Here is a 20,498-nt window from a genome sequence, read left to right as displayed (position 1 = left end):
CTGAGAAGTTATTTTGTTTGTATAAAAATTGTATACAACCTTGATCAAAAAGTTCCTCAGATAATATTATCGCATTCAGAGTAGTCCGCATCAACTGCAACGCACTTATGCCAGCGTTCGATGCAGCTCTCATTGCTGGAACTCTATTTCCAGTATAGCCATTTTAGCCGTTTTCGATTTTATCATTACTTATTTTCGGCTGTTAAATCGCTATGTCATTCCCGTAGTGGTTTTTCGACTCGATCAAACCGAAAAAAAATCCGAGGGAGCCATATCAGATGAATTCGATCAATGTTGTAGGGTATTCGTTTCGTTCTTGGTCAAAAATTCATAGATAATGATGGTACTGCGCGATGGCGCGCTATCAGGGTTCCGAATACACGAGTTGCTTTTCTACAAACCCTCTCTTTTTTCGAATTCCTTGACGTAAATGTCTCATAACGCCCAAATAATCCTTATTAACTGACTGATCTTCAGGCATCAAATTCGTGGTTTCACATACAATACGATGAAGTCCAAGGCCGTTGCGTGTCGTCCTTAATTCAATCGGATAATTTCAGCACATTCCATCGGAGCACACTGTTCCATGGTATGTAACTTATGACATTAGTTGATCTGAAAGACCTATCCAAAGTTATAAGGCTTCTGGATTCTCTAAATGGCCAACACTGTAATTGGATAAGAAGTTAAATGCTAAGATTGGCAGGCGTCGTTCAAACCACTTATTACTACGCTTTGAGTAGTGGTTCTCAGCATTTTTTCTTTTGAAAAATTATATCTCAAAATTAAGAGTTTTTCCTTTTCAAATTTCACATTTTTACTATCGAAATGTAGGATTTTTAATGTTATTATTTTGGTTAATTACACAGTAAAAGTTGAGCGTTAAATTAATTGCAAACTGTTTTGTGTATTCTTTTATCACAAAAAAATGTCAAATCTTCAAACAAATGAAACAAAAACGAATCACAAATCGATAATCGATAATCGTAAACAATATCGCGCAAAATTTCAAAAATTCTCGCCTGCATACAAAATTCATCGATATCCATGTGAACGTAAATCGTTCGGGCAAAAATGCTTAAATGGTTTCAGCGGAAAAAGCGCCACACAGAAGACGAAGAACGCATTCCTAGTCCGACAGCCGACGATCAGCCGGTATATCATTGTCCAATGGTCTTTTCTAGTACCATTTCTTTTCACACAAAAATAAATTAAAAACAAAACACCAAAAAAATTTCCTTAGAGCTATGCATTTTGCTAGACTAACATGTATATATGTATTGCTATTATGACTTACTCCCACTTAACTACATAATAAATAATCTTTTTTTGAGAATATACTTTTTTCTAAATACCTATTTTGAAATATTGCCTACATGCATACGTACATACATACCTATGTATACCGTTTAGCATAAACTTACCCGTGTTTTGCTGATACTTCATATATATAAGATTACTTACATACATACTCGTATACATATTTGCCAGTAACCAATACTCAATTGATGTCTTATGAATCAAATAATAATTCCTCCCTTTTTCCACTTTAACCACTAATGTGTACACATTTAATAAAACATAAGTATGCATAGACTCTGCTCTGCTTCTTACTTTAAAATGCTTCTTAAAGAATATCATTTGTTGTTTTGTTTTTCTTAATTACGAATGCTAACAACAACACATTGAAGCGTGACCTATTTTCCAAAAACAAAAATAAGAACAACTCCTACCTACACATTGATTGTATGATGAGTGTGGTGATTGTGCTCGGGCCTCCATATAAATATGCAAACATTACAAAAAATTAATATGTTTCGATACATCTTGTACATAACTTTCTTCTCCATTTTGTTACTTAAGCATATAACTTCCAAATAATAGAGTCTGTTATATAATTTCAACGCAAAATGTTCAAAATTTTTGATAAATCTATTGGATTTTGGTTTTTGAATTGGATATCCTTTTTAGCACAATACAAATTGTGCCATAAAATAAAACAAAACAAATTTTTTTTGAGATTGGCAAATGCGCTAAACTTTTGCGGTTGGAATATAATCTAACACAGCACCTGTAAATGCACATTTTTTAGCAACTACTAAATATTTGTAAAAAACATTCTTTTCAAGGTGCATATATTATGCACCTTACTTTTATATTAATTTTTATTGAACTACCACAAATACACTTATTGTACATATTTTTATAAATTATAAGGAATTTTTTATATTTATTAATATTTTTTTGTTTTGTAATATGGTAAATAGAAGAAATTTTACAATATCAACATATACCGTCCGCTAAACGATAACAGATCAATATTTTGAGCCGGCTTCAAATATTTTACTGTTTTTATAAATATATAGCATATAGTCGAACACAACCGTATAAAACCAATTTTCGAAATTCATTAAATTTGTCATCCCAATTCCATCTCTAGAATCTCTAATAATTAGAATCTCTAGAAAAATGCACGACATTTTTTTACTAAGGAGAAAATTAGCAATGCTGTTAAGGTAAATAATTAAAAAAATTAATATAACATAATTTTTAACAACTTCAAGTTTCACTAAAGTTATTAAGTAAGCTGTGACACTTAAAATCTTTTTATAAATTCTACATAAAACCATGGAATTGGGATGAAAAGTTTATGGAGTTTTTTTAATCGTTTCATAAAGTTTTCAAACTCGATTTATATGGTTTTTGGCAAGAAATAACCACGATTTTTTGTAAAAAAACATGAAAATGAATATTTAGACAAAGAAAAATGATCAAAATTGGCCAAAATGTTGATGGCTATCATTTTGTTGCGCGGTGCATACACTTGCCAGAAGATGAAGCATTATGAGGTTCCTTTCATAAAAACTATAATTATTAAGCTTCGCAATATTGTGGAAATATAAAATTAACATCATAACCTTAGACGCGAAGCATCAAAATTATGATATATGTAAAAGAAAAATATATATTCCTATATGGTGGACAAACGGCGTTAACGGCATTTAAGGCACCCTGTATTGCAATTGAATTTATCAGTTTCAGTTTACAATATTTTTATTGCATTTTTTTTTTTAATTTTGCGTCTAACTATATTCAATGGTTAAACTCCACAGAAGGAAGTAAAAGTAGTACAGGCGTGGAGTCACATATGTTATTTCCATTCTAAAACGAAATTCGACATTAAAACAAATCAGCTATTTATCAAATGCACAAAACTGACACCTACCAGGTAAAAATTTCAATGCTCTTTAGAGCGTTCATGAACGCGCATCAACTCTGCTATTAGTCTACCTTACCCCACAACTCATATCTCCATTTGCGAAGAACTATCGCAAACAAAGTCTCAATTTTATAGCAGACATACAGGGTGGGCCATATAGCGTTTGCTTTTTGAACCACCTATTTTTTGAGAATGTTAACACAAATGACATGTCAAATGTGTTCATAATTTACTTAAAGGTTTGACATTTACGAAGTGGGACGCTATACGCTTAAACAAAATTGGGAAATATAGAAAACCTATTTCCAAAGTGGTGAGTCTTCTTCTTCTTTTCTGATTTTCACATCGGTGGCTACATACAATAAGCAAAATTGTCGGATTTGGGGAACAGAAAATCCACACGTTACTGTAGAGAAGCAAATGCATCCACAACGAGTCACTGTTTGCTGCGGTTTTTGGTCTGGCGGCATCATCGGGCCATTTTTTTTCGAAAATGAGAGAGGAGCCGCGGTTACAGTAAATGGCGAGCGTTACCGTGTCATGCTCAAGGAGTTGTTTCCAAAAATTGAATATTATCACAGATATATTTTTTACGTGGCCATTTCATCGCATAATTTTTGCGAGCAAAGCACTCCTTCCATTTTTGGGCAAAAGAAAAAAAGATCAGGCTGTTTGTTTTTTTTAATTTTTCTTTTGATTTTATAATATCGCTACTATGAATTGTTTTTATCAAAACAACAAAGTGATAGTTCATTGGATGTAATAAGCTCCGCAATTTATTACATAACATCTACGATGAGTAGTCTCCATTTGCATTATATCCTACGAGGTGATTTATATGCCATCAACGTCCGCATGTCGAGACAAGGAGTTAGAATGTTCATAAACCCGCATAAATGCCGCTATATGTTTGTCTAATCTTTAACAGTAGCATACCCACCTGAAAAAAGCACTACTTAAAGACTGTTTAACAGCAAAGAAGTTATTTCTGAAGCTGTCAAGATTACATGTACCCTGCTAGTATAGGGTTTCCTGATAGAAATAGGCGTTAATTTTGACACAAGAATGATAGAATACGGATTGTGCAGATTGAAATAGAAAAATGAGTGTAACTACGCCGTGACGTAATCGTAGATAAGGCTTGTGACAGAACTTAGAAGAGAGTTTCAAAGTAGTCAGCTTTTATAAACAAAACTCAAAAAATAGGTTTCGTTTATATGTGCAATGAAGATAATATGTAGAATAGAGAATGGAAAGATAGAAGTTGTAATATTTAGTTAAGTAAAAGCTCAAAAAGCTCATCAGGTCAACAACTGATTTAGTCAAATACTAAAATATTTTGCACTGAAGTTAAATCCTCACCACAAGTAACACAATTTGCAGAACGTGCATATGGAAAAAATTATTTTATTAATGATTTGAGAGTACCTTTGGTCTTATATCTTTCGCAGCTAACGTAAATTGGCCACCAAAGTCATGCGATTTGCCCAGCTAGAATTTTTCGTGTGAAGTTTTCTAAAATTTCATGTCAACCGCCATTGATGATAAATCCCACATTCCATATTAAATTATAGAGTATAAATTACAATTCTCAACTCCGTCCAACTGAGCGTACTTAATTGCAATTACGTGCCTCTTAAATTGAAAACAAGTTAGTGCCTCACACATAGCTTTTTTCATTGCATTTTAGGCCACCTTTGAAAACAAAACCATATTACTATATTAGAACTATGCCTTTATCGCTCCGGAACATTCCAAACACTGCCTTAATTGATGTATTCATTGTCCATGTTTCTACGCGCGATTTGAAGATTACAAAGTTTGAACTTTGCTGCTAAATTATTGGCAGTAGAAATACCACGGTAATGCTTTTTCTGGAGGTACATTCGTTCACCTCTGGACCCAATCGATTCACTTCTCTCTTTGGTTTAGAGTAGAGGAAGAATTTCGCAATAGTATCATCGTTCCGAAAGTCTTCAGCCTGTCTGAAATCGCTTTTCTTAGCACGTCTGATGACATTTTAATATTTAGTATGAGTTCATATTTAAATGACTTCTTAGTACAAGGGCTTTCAAATTCTAATTTCTTTTTCCAGCAATATTTTGCTTTTACTGCTGTCACAGTTCGATAGCGCTTCTTTTGGCAGAAGCTACGTAGGAAGTTTACAATTTCTTAAAACGACTTCGATTTTGTTCGGTAACCGTATGAACGTAATTGAAATCTGGTAATTTTTCTGGTAATTTTTTATCCAAAGCAAACTGTAGAAATTTTGTGTCGACTGGCGCGGCAGAAGACAAAAAACTCGTAGTCCGCAGTACGTTCAATTGAAAATATGGCTTCTTTATGGAAAAGTTTTGAAAGATATTGCCGATATGTGATTCCAACAAGGCGGTGCACCATGCCCCATATGCAACAAAACAATTTGTTATAAGCTAAATTCTGGAAACTTAATAATTCCACAATATTCTCCAGCAATTTGGCCACGAACATCACTTAATTTAATGTTTGTATATTATTTACTGTGAGATCTGCTTAAAGGTAGAGCTTATATGAGTAAACTAGAAAAAATTTAAGCTTTGAAATATAATATCCGGTTTAATTGAAAACTTCAATAGGATCCCAACTATACATAAATGCCAACAAAACTCTTAGGCAAAAAAATCTACGTACATACTCGTATGTAAGCACACATGCGGAGAACATTTGGAAACTATCATTTATCATTAATGAACTGTATATCCCATATTCTATGCCAATAAACAAGGAATGAGTTTCCGCTCAAAATGTATGAGATTTTAGATTAAACAAAAAAACTCAAACTTGAACGACATTTTGTATATAAAAATAATAAAATGTGTTAATATTTGAGTGTTATGAAATTAATTTAGAATCCTAATGCACAGAATAGACGCCGCATAAAAATCCATATTGCTTCATCTTTGAGACGTTAGTACAGAACTACAGTGAAAAAAAAAAATATTAAGCGCTAATAAAATGTTGCATTTAAGTTCCTTTAAGTTTGAACCATACTAATGTAAAACAATAATAAGAACTTTTACACTCGTTCATGTTTATTTAATTTAAAAGCACCATAGTGGCACAAATAGTATGACACCGTGCGACAGCCATTTTTACTCACAAAAAATCAATTTACTCGCAAACTGTCTAATGCCCTCGCATACAGGGATAAATACATGCTTAATTCCAAGAAGTTTAAGCTCTGAAGTAAGGCTCTCCTGCGAAACTATATTCGTACCAATTGTTGATGTTTGGGATGGAATTTAGAATTAAAAGCTCTTCGCTTGCGTATAATGATGGTTTCTAACTGTATTCCTTCAAAAAAGTGCGCTATCCTTAATTATGTTCAACAAGTTTTCCGATTCGATAAGAACAACACAATTTTTTAGTTTGAAATACACTTTAACACTCAGTATAATCTCCCTGCCGCCGTAGTCGAATGGCTTGGTGCGTGATTACCATTCGGAATTCATAGAGAGGTCGTTTGTTCGAATCTCGGTGAAAGCAAAATTAATAAAAACATTTTTCTAATAGCGGTCGCCCCTCGGCATGCAATGGCAAACCTCCGAGTGTATTTCTGCCATGTAGGCTCCTCCATTTGTGGAACAACATCAAGACGCACACCACAAATAGGAGGAGGAGCTCGGCCAAACACCTAACAGAAGTGTACGCGCCAATTATTTATTTTATAATCTCCCTGAATATTATTTAACTTGATCAAAGGAGATTCCAATTTATGAATTCCGTCCCTCAAATGAAAGCTGGAAGGGCTGCAAAATACGCTTCCACAGCTATTATAACCTCATCATTTGATGAAAAACGCTTCCTACGTATGAAGTTTTTGAGTTCTGGAAAGAAATGGAAGTCACTAAGGGCAAAATCTGATGCATGCGATGGATACTCCAACGATTCGAGCTTTACTTCAGATTTTAGCCATTATCTTGATAGAAAAGAACTTTTTCTATTGCAAACTAGGTATTTTTTCACGAATTTCTTCCTTCAGTTAAAAAGTTAAAGAGAGTCGGTACGGCCTTGGCCGTCGCTAAAGGAAAACTATACAATTTCTTTTTAAAAAAAGCGCAAGACAGATGGAGGTCTGTCTCATCATGTGCTATTTCAAAAACACTATGGCTTCAATACGATAGAAACAGAACGCTTAAGGTGATGGGAATCCCCCGCCATTCAATTTCCAAACTCATTGCGGTGTTCACTGGTCACTGGGTGATCGGTACTCATGCGGAGAAACTTGGAATTCCAAACAACCCTATTGCAGAAGCTGTGGGGATCCTGCAGAGAAAGAGACTGTGGAACACTTTCTCTGCAAATGTCCGGCTCTGGTTAGGTGCTTGAGATTCCTTAGCCTGCCCTTTAGGGATGACTTGAAGAAATTCTCCAGCCTAGATCCCTTTTCTCTCTTCCGCTTCATCAACACCACTGGATAGCTGTAGACGGTTTTTTTTTCTCTTCTCTAAATCCTTTCACAGGTAGTGGTCCACATTATGGTATCAAAACGGCACGTAAGTGCTACTTGTAGTGTACCTGTGGTGCTCTTGCCATCTTACCTACCTACCTACCTAAAAAGTTAACAATAATATTCAGCATTTATTGTTTTACCACTTTGCAAGTAATCCAGAAACAAAATACTTTTCGTATCCCAACAAACCGATGCTCACACCTTCTTGGCCTATTTCTCGATACAAACTCGTTTCGGAACCGAAGAAATAGGTTCACACTACTCTTTAGCATGTTGTTTTGATTTGGGATCATGGTGATACACCCAATTGTCATCCATAGTGATGAATCGACGCACAAAATCCACTTTACCCTTTCGAAAACGCTCTAAATATTGCTGAGAAAGTCTCAGTCGTATGTGTTTTTATTCCATTGGTAGCGAATGAGGCACCCATTGTGCACACAGCTTTCTAAAACCCAATACTTCAGTCAAAATATTGCTTACACTGTCCAATGAGCTGCTTTGGGATTCTACTAAATCTCTTTCAGTCACTTCATGATTTTCCAATACGATATCCTATATTTTTCTACAATTTCTGGTGTTGTTGTTGTTTTTGACGTCCTTCACATGGATCACTTCAAAGGTTTAGATGACCATTAAGTTCAGCAACTCATCTTTCTACTGTACAATTGATGGCGAATAGTCCTTATGCACTCTCAACATTCGTTCATAAATTTCTTCTACTTTTAAACCTTCCAAAATTAAAATTCAATCGTTGCACGATTCTTGATTTTTTCCATTGTAGAAAATACTGTGACACGTCGATACTAAATGGCTTGTAAACACAGAATGAATAGACAGATTGAAATGAAACTTCACATACGTTCATATGAAAAGTGTAACAAAATAACAAAAAAAGGCTAGTAGCAAAGCCCTACCTTATCGCCCTACCTTATTGAATAACCTAGTAATTGGCACTTATACCCTGGGTGGTGGCTTATACCCGAATTGTGGTGTACGCCTTGATGTTTTTCCACAAATGGAGGAGCCTACAGTTCTATGCCGCCTCCGTATGGCAGATGGGTTCTTATGAGGAGCTTTTTCATTCAATTCCGCCGAATAAAAACTCCCCCTCGGCCCCTCTGACCTCGGAATTTTTTAAGAAAAATTTATTTAAAAAATGCAGTGCAATGTAGAATAATAACATGGGTATCAAATAAAAGAGAAAATTCTGTGGAGTTAAAAAAAATAATAATTTTTGGCGCATAATGAAGAAGAGTTATTGAAAATGTCCTTGATCTTCAAACTTTATTAATTTTGGCTAAACAAAATTTAATACTTTCTACTAGTTTTGCGAGTATATCGATTCTCTCGTTAAAATTGTTTTTTTTTTTTTTTGGTTTTTGTCGCACAGTGTAATAAAATTGATAATAATACTACATATTGCTATATTTTACACACACTTTTTTCTTATAAAAATTAATACTAAGTTTGTTCTATCAATAAATTCGTACTCCCTGTAGTATGCTATGGTCTATTTTTCGAATTCTTCATAGTGTTTGGAAGTTTATTCTCCTAATATTAAACGTATATATTTTTATTCAATATGCTATATACATATATGTATATATACTTTATAAACAATAATCGACGCAGTAATTATGAAACCATTAACTCAGCTAATTAGTTAAATAAATTGTATGCATAGTTAGGCGCCTAAAATAAAATCAAAACAAATAAAATAAAATGTTTATTAAAGCATACTCACATACGTATAGAGGTGTATGCGAGAAGTGAAAAAGATTGACAAACAATTGGGACTCTCAGTGTGTAGCATTGCAAGGAACTGAACAAACATGTCCTATATTTAAAATTAGATTTAGTTCTTAAATATTTTATTTGTTATTTATATTTTCCAAATAGTTTACATGTTCATTTAATTATGGTAGCATGTACAAATTTAATTTTTTATTTAAATAATTTTTTCTATATAATTTTTAGTTAAAGCATGCACTTATTTGAAGGTATTTTAAATTTTTCTACTTTTTTATTAAAAACTCACTTTGTTTGTCTGAAAAACACTTGAAAATAGTTCAGTAAAATTTTTAAATCGTTCTCTAGTGCTCTCAGCATGTTTTTTTCGACTCTTAAATTTAGTGATAAATACGAAACGATAAAAGAAAACCTATGTAATTAGTGCATATAAATAAAAACTACATATACTACATATAAACTAAATATTTAGTTCATTTAAAATAAAAGCTAGTAAAATAAATGCTTGTCGAAATTTAAAAAAACAAAAACACATAAAAAAAAAAAATTATTAGCTCGATCGGTAATGCGTAGCGCTTGAAACGCATTAAATTAGAATCTTTTTGTTTTATTTCATTGTAAAATAAAAACACTTGAATTCAAGTTTTTATTACTTTTTATGAATACAAATCTTTAATAATGCTCCAAAAACTAATATGAATACAACTTTCATTATCAATATTCACATTTACTTTATAAAATTATACATACGCATACATACTTGCCATACATTTAAGCTAATCACTGAAACCTAATTTCTTGAATGCAACTTAACAATTTTTCGTCTTATTTACTTTTTTTGATACCTCTGTCATCATGTAAACCAAATAATAAAAAAAACAAATACTTTTCTTATTGCTACTTCACCAAATTTTACGATTATTCACCCACACACGTCACAACGCAAAACTCTCTATCTCTCAATGTATAATTACGCATCACAAAAAATCAAAATGGTAAAATATGTACAAAAATGTGAAAATACTTGTAAATCAACCAATCAACAAACCAAACAACAACAAATGAACCTGCAATGCTGTCCAAAACGCATGGAATGCAATACCGGAAATGCACTATACAAAAATTACAAAAACCAATACGAAACATCCATCACTTTTCCTGATCTCACTCACTGGAATCGAAACAAAAACAAAAATTTACATATAATCCTTGTTATTGGTAACACATTCGAAATTCGCAACACAATCCGCACAAAATCAAAACAATAACTCCTCTATAAATATAAAAAATGAAACATATCGAAATCGTTTTGCACATTTTTGTATCGATTCATCAAAAACAAAACAAAACCAAACAAAACAAACAAAAAAAAAAAACAGAAACAATCATTCTTCAATTGCCTGCTCGATATGGCGGCGCTCGACAAAGGCGGATCTCGGCAGGGCTCAATTAGCTATGAAGCCAATGGCGATGGTGGCGCCAACTCACAAACGCATTTATTAGCTAACACAAATCATCATCACCTGAACGGTGATGCCGAACACAATAGTTTGGCATCATTGGCACGCCGGACTACGATCAAAAAACGTTCAGTTAGGTAAATTAATCTCTATCCAATGCATATGTGTTTCAATTAAGTGTGCGCTTTTCATTTGAATATAATATACAATTCTGCATATTTATATTCATACATATACAAGTACATACCTACATATATTAGCATTTCTTCATTCATTTACATATACAGCCACTGTACCATTGAATTACGCATACTCGCACAAAACATTTGATCAATATTTCATACACGCAGCCAAGGCGCATATGTATAGATATGTGGTAAACAGTTCGCCATGCCATTATCACAGATTTCACAGTCTTATATTGAGTAGCCATATCATATTTTAGGATTTAGGTTTAATAGGTTAATAGCCACAAAAGCATATGGACAACCAACCACGTTTTGAGTGTACATAGAAATACTTACGTATGCAACAGATAGGGCCACGGACTAAATGAAAGCTAAACTCGATTTTTACACGAGGTTTCCGGTACTCTTCCATCTAACGATTACGAAGTTAGTGTTGTTTGAATTCAATGAAAGGTATCAATATATTCTGGCAGCTACACAGCACTAGCCTTATCATTTCTTGTAATCAAATCCAAGCTATTTATGAGGAAATACAAAATAGAATTACGCTCAGTGTCTCAGTTGATAAAAATAAAACATGAGGAATTAAACCTCAAAACGCAAAAATTAAACCGGCTTACTGGAAGAAATTCGCCTCTTTTAATACAAAAAACAAAATATATTAATTTATAACCAAGTGTTTAGACCCGAGAGGACTTATGGCATACAGCTGTGGGGCTATGCCAAACAAACTCAACTTTAAAACATCGTGACTTCAAATGTCATCAGTACCAGAAATGGTCAAATATTTCGAAGCAGGTCATGCCGAAAGGCTCGAAAAACATGCCAACCCAGATAATCAATGCCGGAGACTTAAACGAAAACAACCAAATGATCTTCTTCCAGAAATTCTAACGGCTGGCAAACAGATGTAAATTTCTGTCAGCTGTCTTCCAGTTATATATGTATTTCATCCAAATACTGTCCCACTTAATAGAAAAATATTAATTTATTTAAGTACTTATAACATTTCAACAAAAAAAAGTCGATAATCACATCACTTTTTACAATTTTATTGTAATCCCATAGACTAGAGAGAAGAAGGTTGTTAGATCTTAATGTGTAACAAAGCAAACCAGGCAGGCCCAACTAATTGCTGCAGAACAAAGGTAACAGATTTGCTAAACAGAGTCACACAGTGTCACAGCACTTTCGGGAGCGGAATGATTAGAACTCAGGGTGAAAGACCTAGACCCATAGAGTAAAACTTTCATTTTAGGTACATTTTTTGAGTCCATATTAGTTTTGCAATTTTTTGCCTGAGTTTATTTAGAAAAATAGATGGTAGAAAAAAGTTTAAACTTTTTTATCGGAGCGAAAAATGCAATTTAGCTACCTTTAGTAAGATGTTACGAGAAATACTTTGTGGAACATTTATACCCCTTTTTGGAAAGTCTAAATGTAAAAGCATTTCGGAGCTCGCTGGAGGGTTGAAATATTTATAAAAAATTACTCGCCGGAAAATTTCACAGACATATTTTCATAAAAAATCCCCTGACAAAGTACCTAAAAGTTCGCAGAAAAAGCAAGCATGCCCGCTTGAAATATGAACCACTTTTTTAAAATCATTTACTTTGCACATGGGCATAGCTGTTATCCTATTTTTGCAGACAACCAACCAAACATATATTCTTAAAGAAGAATCTCGAATTCATATCATTAAACGATTTTGGCCTAAAATTTCCAATAGCTTCATACCTATGCCTTCAAAAAATGCAAACCACAATTCAAAAAATCCTGTTGTTAATGTGACTCTAAGCTGAAAACCAATTGTTGTTGTGGAAGAAGGCATATGCCATATATTTATTGTGTTCTTGTATATTTACGGCCACACTTCACGAACTGAATGTCAATGGTTTTAATTTTTTTCCAAAATTATTGAGCAGAACATTCAGAAAGGTCGCTTCGGAAAGTTTCATTCATATTTTCAACACCGAATTTGTCGCAATTTTTTCTGAAAATTGATCTAGTAAAAGAAGAAGTAAACAAAAAAAATTAAATTAAGAATTTTATAATTTTGAGACTTTTTTCAATGTTGGAAATTTGTTTATATAAAACATTTATAATTTTCTTTATTTTATTTTTTTTGCTGAAATATACTTAAAAAAATGTGCTGTTTTTTCTTGTCAGATGTTTTTCTCATTTTGTCCTTAATATATGAGCTTATGCTCAGTAATCACTGAAAATTTCATTATGGAATACGAGCAATTTTTCAAGTTGTATTCAAATTTGTACAACGAACCAGTGAAAAATCAGTGCAAAATACTGCAGAAGCAAAGCGCTATCAGGCGTGCGTCGCTACGTGAATCAAACTGACGTTCGCACTTCGACCTCAAGGTCTTTTGTGCCCTCTACTCATCACACTACTTACCTCTTGCAAGCCCAGTCCCCTTAATAAACCTACCTCTTACACAATGTGCACAGCGACGCTCTGTGAGAGAGAACTGGGTTTGCAAGAGGTAGGTTTATTAAGGGGACTGGGCTTGCAAGAGGTATATATATATATATATATGTATATATACCAAAAATTTATATCTATACCAAAAATTTAAAAGCTGAATAAAAATGAAGCCAAAAAGTCAATAAATTTTTTTTAATTTACTTCTCGATATAGGCAAGCGTAGAAATAAACCAATTTTCAGAAAAAAATTACGACCATATTCAAATTATTTCTATCACTTGACATAGAATCGCTCTTGGTTATAATGAATGAAATATTTACGATAGATATCTACTCTTAACATAATATAGCTCGCTTTAGCTGGGTGTTATTCATAAAAACACTGGTTAATTAATTAGATTTTATGTTAACCCAACTAGAGCCACTTTCCAGAACTCACAGGCGCTTGGTCTATTTTGTTATTTGGCTTTGACTTCTTGGCAAAGGTCAGGTATGCAAATAAAAATATTTACATAGAACCAAAAAAGTTACTTCAACTTCTCGAGTTATCGTCGAAGTAAAAGTCTATACATGTACTGAAGACCTCGACAAACTTTTTTTAAAGGTAAGGCAATGTTGGAAGACCATTGCGTTTGCGAACTTAATAGAGTATTTGCAGAAGAATATAATTAGTTTTACATAATTTCATAATTTTACCGCAATTACCTAATTTTCTGATTCTAACCTCTGCTAACGGCACCCACCTCTCAACATTTGACATTTTCCACATCAACAAAGTTTTCGCAGTTCTTTAAAATTGTGGGATCTCCTAAAACTAGGATAACTGTTGCAGATAAATCCTGCCAATGGTAATTAATCGAATTAAAACAAGAGTTGATTTAAAAATATGCTGGATTTACAATGGTTATAAATTTATTCTTCAAAATAATAGCCATCGCGGGCGACACATTTTTCCCATCTCTCAGGCAATTTGTGGATGCCGTGCCAAAAAACAATTGGCCATCTTTGGTCGCAAACCAATCATTGAGTCATTTTTTGGCTTCTTCGTGAGAATTGAAGCGCTGCTCGCAAAGTGCATGGCCCATCGATGCAAACAAATGATAATTGGAAGGCGCCAAGTCTGGTGAGTAAGCCGCATGCACCAGCGGTTCCCAATCGTACACCCATTTCTCATCACCCGTAACGATTCGATGCAAAAAAGATTTCCTTTTGAACCGGGAGAGCAGCATTTTACAAGTGGTTTTTCGGTTCTCTTGCTGCCTTTCAGTCAGTTCATGCGGCACCCATCTTCCGACCTTTACAATCATGCCCATGTCTTTCAAACGTTTGGAAATGGTTTTTTGGGTCACTCCCAACTGCTCTGCCATCATTTCTTGCGTTTGACCATCATCTTCATTCAGCATTGCTTGCAATTCGGCGTCCTCAAACTTTTTCGCTGGCCGGCCACGGTCCTCGTTCTCCACGCTAAAATCACCACTTCGGAATTTTTCAAACCACCTGAAGCACTGTGCTCTACTTAGAGTATGTCCACCATAAGCTTCAATAAGCATTTGATGAGCTTGAGAAGCGTTTTTCTTCAATTGATAACAGAAAATCAACGATGTCTGCAAATCGTAGTTTGAAGGCACGAAATTCGACATTTTTAAGAGCGACAAAAATGCATTGTTTTATGAAACGTAACAAACAATGAAATGAATATTGTTGACAGACGACAGACGAAAAAAACAAGATATTTGGGAAGGTTTAAAAATACTCTTCGGGACATCTATGGACTAATAGTTGAAAGTCTCATTTCATAGGTTTATGCCAGTTTATCATAACAATGCATTATCACACCGAGCCCACAGCTTAGATGGAGAACAATGTTCCGGACTTATCCCCAACTGATTACCAATTGTTTTAATCGATGGGATCAGCAACTCCTGAGAGAATAAGTTGATAATAAATATTTTGCTATTTTATTTATTGTATTTTGCAGATCGGTTCTACATTCAAGTAATAACGAAATCGGAAAATCTTCCGCTATTTTTCTTACAAAAAAATACCTAAGTACGTCATTAACTGATTATGTTTGAACCAATATTCCTATTTGAGAACGGCACTTCTTCCCAGCAAAATAAAACTACTTTCTAGTGCTTTTCCATTAATCAAATTAATTTATAGCAAGAAATAAAGAAATGTTAATGTATAGTATATCTCAAATAGATCAATATGCAAACGCGTATTTTTAAAAAAAAAAACCCCCTGCCCCTTGTATGCCTGGTATATGAGCTGAGTACAGCAAAAACTAGCCATCATAAAACAACTCGAAGATACTGACCCAACTTTCTTTTAGCACAAGCGATGAAATCATAAGTTCCACCAGATTTTCGATAATAAACTTGAAAGATTCTTTAATGAGTCTTTCGCCGTCACATCGACAAACAAAAACACTGCTTTTAATAATTGTTGCATATCACTTATCAACAAGTTTTGACAATTTATTTGTTTCTTATTTAATTTTATTAATTTTTTAAGCAAATATTCATTCTTTCACAAAACCATCTAAATGCAGGTTTCATAAAAATTTCACACTTTTAACTAGAAAATTTAGAAAAATTTGGATAAATAGTTTTACAGTCCATTGAATTTTAATATAAAATAGAGTAGGTTTCGAGTAGCTCACACCATTTTTTTGACGGTCTTATGGATTTTCTCTACATAATGGATGTCAGACGTTTTGTTATATAGAAGAAAATACCAGCAAACAAAATTTCAAAAAACAATGCGATATTTGAGATCCATCAAAGTTGCATTTTGTTATATCAATATTCAATGAACTATAAAACTGCATACCACAATTTTTTCTTAAATTCTGATAAAAAATTAGGACGCGTTTTTAACTTTTTGTCTAAACTTGCAACTAGTATTTGAAACTTAGACTTATATAGTTTTTATAAAACAATTAATTATATTCTCATACAAAAAATTATTTAAATTATATAACAATCAAATAAATAAGTCTAAAAGACCCTGTGTTATAGTTATTTAATGCAGTGCAGCTTACATTGGCGCAAGGCAACATGAAACGAGTTTCGAAATTTGTAAAAATGGTTGATGAAGAATTTTAGCGTGTGGCTTATAACAATAAACAGAATACGTCGACATCTGGCGGCAAACTACCAGACTTGTTATTTTAATTAATTTAAATATACACTCTGAATTAAAACATCTAGCCTAGAACCCCAAATATCACACGTGGCCTTATGTAAACGTCCGCGAATGGGTTAAAACATTAATTTAATGGGTTAAACATAATAATTATCACTTTTTAACAGCTGCATCTGCTTCCCCGCATTCCGCCATATATCAAAGTACACTTCACTTTGCTTCACTTCACTTCACCTCACTCCATTTCACTTCATCAATTCCGTCAACTATTTTCAACTTAACTGTATAATACAATATTAATTATTATTCAATTCGCTTTTAATTTATTTATTGTACATTCTAACATCTCTTATAACATCGCTTTAAATACTTAAGTACATTCTAACAAAGAAATACTAAACATGCTCTGTGTCAATATACTTTGTATATGCTCAAATACATACTCTTGTTTCTCTCGATTTTAAATAATTTCAGAAACAAAAAGGTGAATAAGTTTGACACACTTCCAGTGGTAAAAGAAATTCCAATTTTAACTAAACTATACTCGTACTGTGTATTTGTATGTATGTTATGGATAAGTGTGCAATCTCTCTCTTTCTCTATATAATTATATAAATGGGTATATGTATATGTTATTGTACATATGTATATGTACGTGTCAGTAAAATATTTTCTTTTACCAATTATTCGTATTAATTTACGAGTTAACTAACGCCTAGTGTACAGTTGTTGTCATAAATATGTATAACTAATTAATTAATTTTTTTTTGTCGTAACCGATGCCATTGTACAAATCTATTTATCATAAGGTATAATTGCAACTATTGTATATATGAATGTATATGAGATTTTAGAGATCAATGTTGTTTTATGTAAGCAAAATAATTGCATTTATTAGGATTACAAAAAAAAAACAAATTGTACATATATAAATGTTTAGCGGAAGTTAGTGATGTAGGCTTTTTTTTGTAGGTTGAAGTAGGTTAAGAAATATTTTATTCATTTTAAAATTAATGTAAGTGTTTAGACCCTTTCGCAGTGATTTCTGGTCAATAGGATTAGGAAACCTACATAAGACAGCCAATAGGAACAACGGCACTTTATATGTAAGCGATGTTTTCCCTACCTCTATTCGTGCTAATTTTGCATAATTAGCGGCAGATACATCAGTGAGAAAGCAAGAAGTTGGATGTAACTACACATTCCACATACTGTATAAAAAATACAAAAGAATATTACCTTACTTCATCTTCAAGTAGGTGTTGACAAGTTATAGCAATGCTCTGAGATATAATATGGGCTGTTTCTTGAGGCACCATCCTTTCGTAATATGACATAAGACACTCAGTTGATCGCTCAAATTGTAAATAAATATTTAAGTCATGAAATATACTTCGATGTATAGGGTGTACTTAGAGCTATTAGAGTATGACAAGGGTTGATAAGTAAGTTTTGAGATGGTTTTCTTAAAACATAGGGCGCTGCAAACTCTAATGTGGTCTCTTGTACTTCACCGCGTGGTTTGTGTTGAAGCCTTCTAATGAATTTGAGCTATATTAACAATGAATTAAAGTTACACCACCTAGGTGAGTGAGCCTTCATCTTGCGAAAGCTGCGTATTCATAGGGGATGTACTCTGAAGATTCAACATCCAGCTCGCACTAGTAATTCTGGTGGCTCTACAAATCCTAGTTTCCTGCTATGATAATGAAGACTAGAATGTCCATTACCGTATCCAGTAAGGGTTCGTAAACCCTCTCTATCTAGATTTACCTAAAAGGCTATGTGAGATATTTCTAAATTGCTTTGCCTGCCTCTGTCCTAGACTTTTCATTCAGTATCGTATGAATTTGATGTTCTACCAGTCGTTGAAAATTAGCTTTATATGGATTTTGCAACGCAATTTTTCTTGCTACCAGGTTATACTTGTTCTTTATTTGCGAATTCTTAATACAGAATATAAGTGATCACAGTAATAAATTGTTCATTAATTTTAATACAAATGTGATAAATAATTCTTTCCTCTTTTTACATTTAACAAAACCATAAAATATTAGATATAATATTATGGTAATGGTCTCTGCTTCGGGCTGCTTCAACCAACTGTTCAATAGTCCTTAATCCTGTTCACTCTCTTATTTTACTTAGCCAAGACATTTGCTTCCTTCGAATTCCTCGTTTGCCTTCGATTTTACCTTGCACAATCAGTTGCAACAACTCATATTATATTTAGGACCACGAATAATATGACCAAAATAATAATAATAATAATACTAATAACAGCTGTCTATTCTTTCTTAGTTTCGTTATGACTTCTTTGTTACTAAATTTGTCTGTCCACGATATTTTCATCACCCGCCGATAGCACCACATCTCAAACGCCTCTAATTTCTTCATACTCGTAACCTTTAGTGTCTATGCCTAACATTTAAGGTACCGAAGACGTTAAATCATGTTCAAGCTTTCATTGGAAAGAACTTTCCTGTAATTGAAGAAAGCGTTCCTCGCTGCTTCAATCCGACAGCAAATTTCTCTGTCATTTCCCCATGTTTCGCTAAGCTAAAATCGGGATACTATTTGCAAATGATGAGTAATGCAACTTTTCCTGCCTTATTTCTAACTTATTTTCGAAATAATCGATTCAGAAACTAACAGTATGCGAATATTTTTGATAGCCAAAAGTTCATACAATATTAAATATAGTCATGCTCAAGAGTGCCTTCAGTACTCTAATCTACGACCATTCCTTTGAGTTATGAATGCCAGTAAATACGAAAGTAAAATCGAGCTACTTATAAAGCGATCTCATTCGTACAACGTTATGGGGCTTTGAAGCATCTACTTTAGTAGCCATAAAGTCCATTCCTCTTTAAAGGAATTTTCTTAAGCTGTAGGTATTGTGATTGTTTTGGAAAAAAGTATGCGTTTTAATTAAAAAAAATGAGAACTCAAAATATATAATTGACTCGTCATATAATCTGTTATGACATTTCAAAATCTTCTCCCTGGATTATTATACAAAAATATGTTATAAGCCTTCATACGTGAATGAGACTAGTACCATAAATACTTAAGCTTCCCTTGAGCTCTCCCACTGATCGACTGACCACTTATCTGAAAGCTTCCATTATCTTGAAGTGCTGTTATACAAGGTTACCGGGAAATATACCCTCCGCTTGTGAAGGCAAAATTCCGTGTATGGGTTATTTCTTTACTTTTCGGATAATTAAAAAAACACACTAGTTTTTAAAATAATTTGCATAAAAATTTCCATCAAAAAAAGCAACTTTTTAATAATGCGAAGTGGGAAAGTCTTGGTGATAAATCCTAAATTCAAGACTTCATCAAATTTTCTTGATTATTTTTATTAACTATTAGATAAAGAGAAACAATTTAATAGCCTAAAAGGAGAAAAAATCGGACACCTGAAAAAACGTTAAAAAAGTGGACGTACAAGCACAAAAAAAACTATTTTTTTAAGTTAACTTTAAAATCAAATTTCATGAAAAAAGTTACGTTTTAAAGATCATGTCTTATTACGAAATCAATCAACTTGCCTATCTTTAAATATTTAGGACGACTTTGTCGGTAACCTTATATATGAGTACATTCAGTATGCTCTACATTATTACAAAATCTCAATGCAATACAAACACCGAGGTAACATAATCCCCTTTTTCCAAAGTGGCAGACTCCTTTACCTGAAACCCATCAACTAATTGTTTTTCCTTATTTAAGAGTTTTCTACGAAAACTGTCTTTAGGTGGTCACTACTTCCTTTTTCCTTGCGCTGTAA

General features: G+C 33.2%; 1 protein-coding gene across 3 annotated transcripts in view; it reads left to right on the top strand.

Moving 5' to 3' along the window:
• LOC129237120 (voltage-dependent calcium channel type A subunit alpha-1) overlaps positions 1-20,498 on the top strand; it is a 241,212-nt gene that overhangs the window by 192,367 nt on the left and 28,347 nt on the right. The window contains exons 25-26 of one of the 3 annotated variants that reach the window (XM_054871587.1): positions 10,844-11,061; positions 17,177-17,186. The exons of the other annotated variants lie outside the window; for them this stretch is intronic. Coding sequence (XP_054727562.1) covers positions 10,844-11,061; positions 17,177-17,186 — 228 coding nt within the window. The remainder of the gene's footprint in view (positions 1-10,843; positions 11,062-17,176; positions 17,187-20,498) is intronic. 3 annotated transcript variants of the gene reach the window in all.

This window comes from Anastrepha obliqua, chromosome 2 (assembly GCF_027943255.1).
Source record: "Anastrepha obliqua isolate idAnaObli1 chromosome 2, idAnaObli1_1.0, whole genome shotgun sequence".
In the NCBI taxonomy this organism is placed as follows: domain Eukaryota; kingdom Metazoa; phylum Arthropoda; class Insecta; order Diptera; family Tephritidae; genus Anastrepha; species Anastrepha obliqua.
This window is presented reverse-complemented; position numbering and strand designations above follow the sequence as displayed.